At 42.4% G+C, this 5000-nt stretch overlaps 1 protein-coding gene across 1 annotated transcript in view; it reads right to left on the bottom strand.

Annotated features, from left to right (window-relative positions):
* Positions 1-2829, bottom strand: part of LOC147472136 (uncharacterized) — a 4527-nt gene extending 1698 nt beyond the window's left edge. The window contains exon 1 of the mRNA XM_086531006.1: positions 2675-2829. Within this exon, the coding sequence (XP_086387132.1) occupies positions 2675-2683 (9 nt within the window). The 5' untranslated portion in view covers positions 2684-2829. The remainder of the gene's footprint in view (positions 1-2674) is intronic.
* Positions 2830-5000: the final 2171 nt, after the last annotated feature.

The following is a 5000-nucleotide window of genomic DNA, read 5'->3' as shown; positions in this document are numbered from 1 at the left end:
CCACACCCAAACACATATACTCCCAACAGACATAAAACCAAAAAAGGGCCACCAAAATTTCACAAGAAAAAAAAATATTGGCATAGAACACACAAAATGCACAAAAGAGACTCAGTCGGTTAAAAAAAAGGGACAAACAAACACACAAAACAAGAAACACGAGTAACCCCGCCACATCCGCTCAAGTTTCCATATTATTTATTCATAAGAAAAATCAGTAAGACACGACGCCATCGGCTTCCCGGAGGTAAATTTTTATGCAAATGAACCCCCTCCCCCTCCTCTCCCTTCCCTCCCCCTCCCCTCCCCTCCCTCTCCCTACCCTATGAGGAAGGGGGAAAAAAATAGGAAAAAGGGGTTATCTCCGCTCATCAACTATGTCAACGATGCAACCCGGAGTTAAACAGGTTTCCGAAGGAGAATTGTGACGTTATTTCTTGCGTTATGGAGAGTCTGGAAGTAATAGGGGAAGGAGATTGTTTTGCGTAAGGTGTCTGGAGGGGGAGTGGGAAGGAGGGAGGGAGAGTGGGAAGGAGAGAGGAAGAGGAGGAGGAAAGAGGGAGGGAGAGTGGGAAGGAGGGAGGAAGGTTGGGGGGAAAGGGAGGGAGAGTGGGAAGGAGGGAGGAAGAGGAGGAGGAAAGAGGGAGGGAGAGTGGGAAGGAGGGAGGGAGAGTGGGAAGGAGAGAGGAAGAGGAGGAGGAAAGAGGGAGGGAGAGTGGGAAGGAGGGAGGAAGGTTGGGGGGAAAGGGAGGGAGAGTGGGAAGGAGGGAGGAAGAGGAGGAGGAAAGAGGGAGGGAGAGTGGGAAGGAGGGAGGAAGAGTGGGGGGAAAGGGAGGGAGAGTGGGAAGGAGGGAGGAAGAGGAGGAGGAAAGAGGGAGGGAGAGTGGGAAGGAGGGAGGGAGAGTGGGAGGAAAAGGGAGGGAGAGTGGGACGGAGGGAGGAAGAGGAGGAGGGAAAGAGGGAGGGAGAGTGGGAAGGAGGGAGGAAGAGGAGGAGGGAAAGGGAGGAAGAGGAAGAGGGAAAGGGAGAGAGGGAAGGAGGGAAAGGGAGAGAGAGGAGGATGGGAAAGGAGGGAGAGGAAAGTGGGAAGGTGAGAGAGAGGAAGATGGAAAGGTTAAGAGGGAGAGGAGCAGGGAAACGGAGGAAATGACAGTGGGATGGAAAGGAAGGGAGGGAGGGGCAGTAGAATGGAAGGAGGGAGGGAGAGTGGGAGAAGTGGAAAGGAGAAGTGAGGAGAGTAGGTGGAAAGGAGGTAGTGGAGGATATTTCAATCCATTTCCTCGTTTTTTTTACAATCAGGAGTCTACCTATATATAGTAACCAGTATGCAGTGGAACTATGGATGGTTGAAGAAGGACAGCCTGTTTTTTGTTCATCAGGTGTGCAGTTTAGTTGCTATGTTCTCAGACCCCTTCCTAAGCTGTTGCTTCCTCAAGACGGAATAAAAGTGATCCTCTTTCCTCTTCTTATAATGAACCAACTTTGCTCTTCTTAGTAGATTAATACGTATTCATATTCTTGGGGGGATTAAACTAATGAAGTTAGATTTTTTGGTTGCTTATCTATTCATCTATTCACTGGTATATTAATAATGTAAAATATATATATTTTTTTTAAAGATGAAAGTAATATAGATCGATTTTATAATTTGTTGATTGATCTATTTAAGTCGGAGGGTGGGAGTGTTATGATAAGGTAAAAGGGAAGTATGAAATCATGATTTTTTTATGCTTACGTTAGAGCCCTGAATAATAGCAAGATTGGAGCACGACAAATGTACCGCATCTGCAAAGATAACGAAAGTCTTAAATAGACTTACTATATAATTTCTAACTAGATTTATTACCTGTCTGCAGAAAGTTATTCATTGCATTCCCCACCCTGAGCACTCACCCTCCAGCCTCTAACAACTTAGCAAAGGTTATTATTATGCAAAGCCAACTTCGGTTAGAATTCCCTACCTGTAATCAACGCTCGTTCTGCGATGAATGAGAGAACGTACTGACCGCATAAGAGATCACCAATACGGAAAGTGTGCAGTTGATTAAGATCTACATCTTACCAAACATAGGTATAGGCTTGGAATGATATACCGTTTGACAAAAAAAAAAGAAAAAAAAACGCTTTCGAAACGTTTCCTGGATTATAACAATTGTTAAATCATAGAAAGAACGCAGGATCTCTACTTTTATAGCCACACACAAACAAATACAAAACAAACACACTGGTTCTAACAAATAAATTAGTCCAAAGCTAAGATTCACCGAAAGCAAAGGACGACCCTCCACTAACACACTTTGACGGATCACACTTGTCTCAAAAGAAGCAATAACCTCATCTGTGTCGGAGAAAGTTTAAGGTGGTGTCCCCCAAGAGGCTATCCTTGGGCCGCTGTTATTAGATATTACGGTCAAATCTATTTCTTTCGTTGAAACGGAATCTATTATTTCTCTTGGGAAAGGTTTGATTTCTTGTCTCTTCATTCTGATTTCTTTCGTGTAGAGGAAATGATACGTACATGGAAGGGAATGAAGGGATAAGAACGGAATAATCTTCACTAACAATATAAGGAGAGAGAGATAAGAATCACGAAAGAAGAAATAAGACAATATCTATCAACTGACTCCACATTCATCGAAACGATCCCCAAAGGATTCCATATCCCGACACTTACCAGTCTCATCTTGAAGCTTCCTAAAATAAGTAAATCCTTTAAAAAAAAATGTGAATCCACTCTTCAGAGAAGGACGAGGAGCAAGTAGCTAGGAAGGAGCGTGATCGAGTATCCGCCACGAGTCCTTCGGGTACACTAAAGCGCAGACGACTGCCGTAAGGACTTTAAAAGACTCTCATCCCCCCTCCCCTTCTCCTCATCCCACCCACCTCCCCATCCTCCTTGCTTCTCCCTCCCCCATGCCCCCGCCATCCTGCTCCACCTCCTTCTTTTCTACTCCTCCCTCCCCTCTCCCCCACCATCCTCCTCTTCGTCCCCCTCCTTCCTGTAGGATGAGGGAGATTGCAAAAAACTTGTTGCTGTGGCGCCTCCTTCGCCCCGGGAATGAGAAGGGAGGAAAAGGAAGGGATGGATTATGAAACTAGGGAGAGTAAGAAGATAAAGGATAGGAGAGGGGGAGGTATGAATGAAGAAAATAGAATAGAGGAGGACATGGATTGTGAAACAAGAGGGAAGAATGGGAGAAGAAGGAAGAAGAAAAAAAAGAGAAAGAGGGGAGGAAGAAATGGTAATCACATATTATTTATATAGCACCACTAGATACAGAGGTCATAGCGGCTAAATGAAGAACCACAAAGAGATATAAAAGATAACACAAAAACAGAATGAATAACGCTGAGAAATCCATCTCGTTCTTTATATTGCTTTGCCTTCTTTTTGCTTGAGCTTATCTAATTGCTTATATATTTGTTTTTTTGCTGACTTTTTTGTCGGTTTTCTATTTGTTTTGATTTTTTCTTTTTCTTCTTTTATATATTCGCATTTATCGTTACGAACGATAGCTGCTAACTCACATACACATACATTGAATTACTTTTTTATTTCTTTATTACTATTATTATTATCATTATTTTAGCTTGATCATCGTGTCTAAACTTGTTCACCTTCGCTGGAGTTCAGGGAAACAGGAGAAGAGAGAGAGAGAGAGAGAGATGGGGGAGGGGGGAGGGAGGGAGGAGTTAAGGGAAAACGAGAGAGAGAGGGGTGGGAGAAGAGGGGGGAGAGGGGGAGAGAAAGAGAGTGAGAGGGGGAAGAGAGAGAGAGAGATGGGAATGAAAGACCGCTAAAGAGAGACACAGCTAAAGAAAAAAAGAAACAGATAAACAGAAAAATAATTCAATATCGACTTAAAATGATGTATATTGAATAAATACAACAAAACAATTATTCTGCATTACAAAGCCCAGCTCTGTCCTCAGCCACCCTCCCCATCCCCTCTATATTGCAACAAGCAACTGCACAGCCTTGTCCTTGTCCCTACCCTCTGGCCCTTTTTTTTGTAATATAATTTTCCTATTCTTTCTCTTCATCATTCTATTCTTTTCTCATACATTACCATTTTCAGCATTGCACCTATCTATTACGCAGTTGTTTTTCATATATTTATTCAATCTCTATCCATTTTCCATTACTTTCCTTTCGGCGGTCATTTATCTTTTTTTTTTTTCCTCTTCTCGTCTTTATCTCCTTCCTATCTATCCTATTTACACTTATCTGCTCCACTCTCCTTGAGGGCCTTTCAACATTTTGTTTAAATGATGATCTGTCAACTCTCCCTTGAATAACCCCTTCGAGTTACCAGTTAGTCAATTATTGTTTCTTTTCTCTCACCTCTCTTGTGTGTTTATTTTTACTTTCCTTGTTTACATGAAAATTCTAGAGAATTGGAGAGAGAGAGAGAGAGAGAGAGCGAGAGAGAGAGAGAGAGAAAAAGAGAGAGAGAGAGAGAGAGAGAGAGAGAGAGAGGATGCGGGGAGAGAGAGAGAAGAAAAAAAGAAAAAGAAAAAGAAGAAAAAAAAAGAAGAAAAGAACACACAAACTCACAAGATCGAAACTAATGGAAATTCAGAGAATGAATCAGAAATTGATAACAAAACGAAAAAAAATAGCACACTTTGTATGAATAAAAATATAAAAAAAAAACGAAGAGAATGACGGAAACTACGATCTATTTCCTCCCCAAAAGAATGATAGACAGATAGGCCAACGTAGTGCCACAAGCCCCGTGCCTAACCCGTGTCTACTCCCTGTCTGTCCAGTGACTAACCAACGTATATTTACCTCGTTGGGACGCGCTGACCTAGCTTCAGTGTCCTTCCGAAGACGTAAGGTCACATTGGGTCACAAAACTCACATAGATCGAACTACCTAATGTATATTCAGATAATGAATCTAGAAATTGATAAGTATTACGAATAAATGGATTTAGCACGAGGTAGCTGTTGTTGTTTTTCGACCCCGCCTTATAAAAAAAAAAGGAAGGAGA

Source organism: Penaeus japonicus, unplaced genomic scaffold (assembly GCF_977035675.1).
Source record: "Penaeus japonicus unplaced genomic scaffold, GWHDUDI00000001_assembly GWHDUDI00000003, whole genome shotgun sequence".
In the NCBI taxonomy this organism is placed as follows: domain Eukaryota; kingdom Metazoa; phylum Arthropoda; class Malacostraca; order Decapoda; family Penaeidae; genus Penaeus; species Penaeus japonicus.
This window is presented reverse-complemented; position numbering and strand designations above follow the sequence as displayed.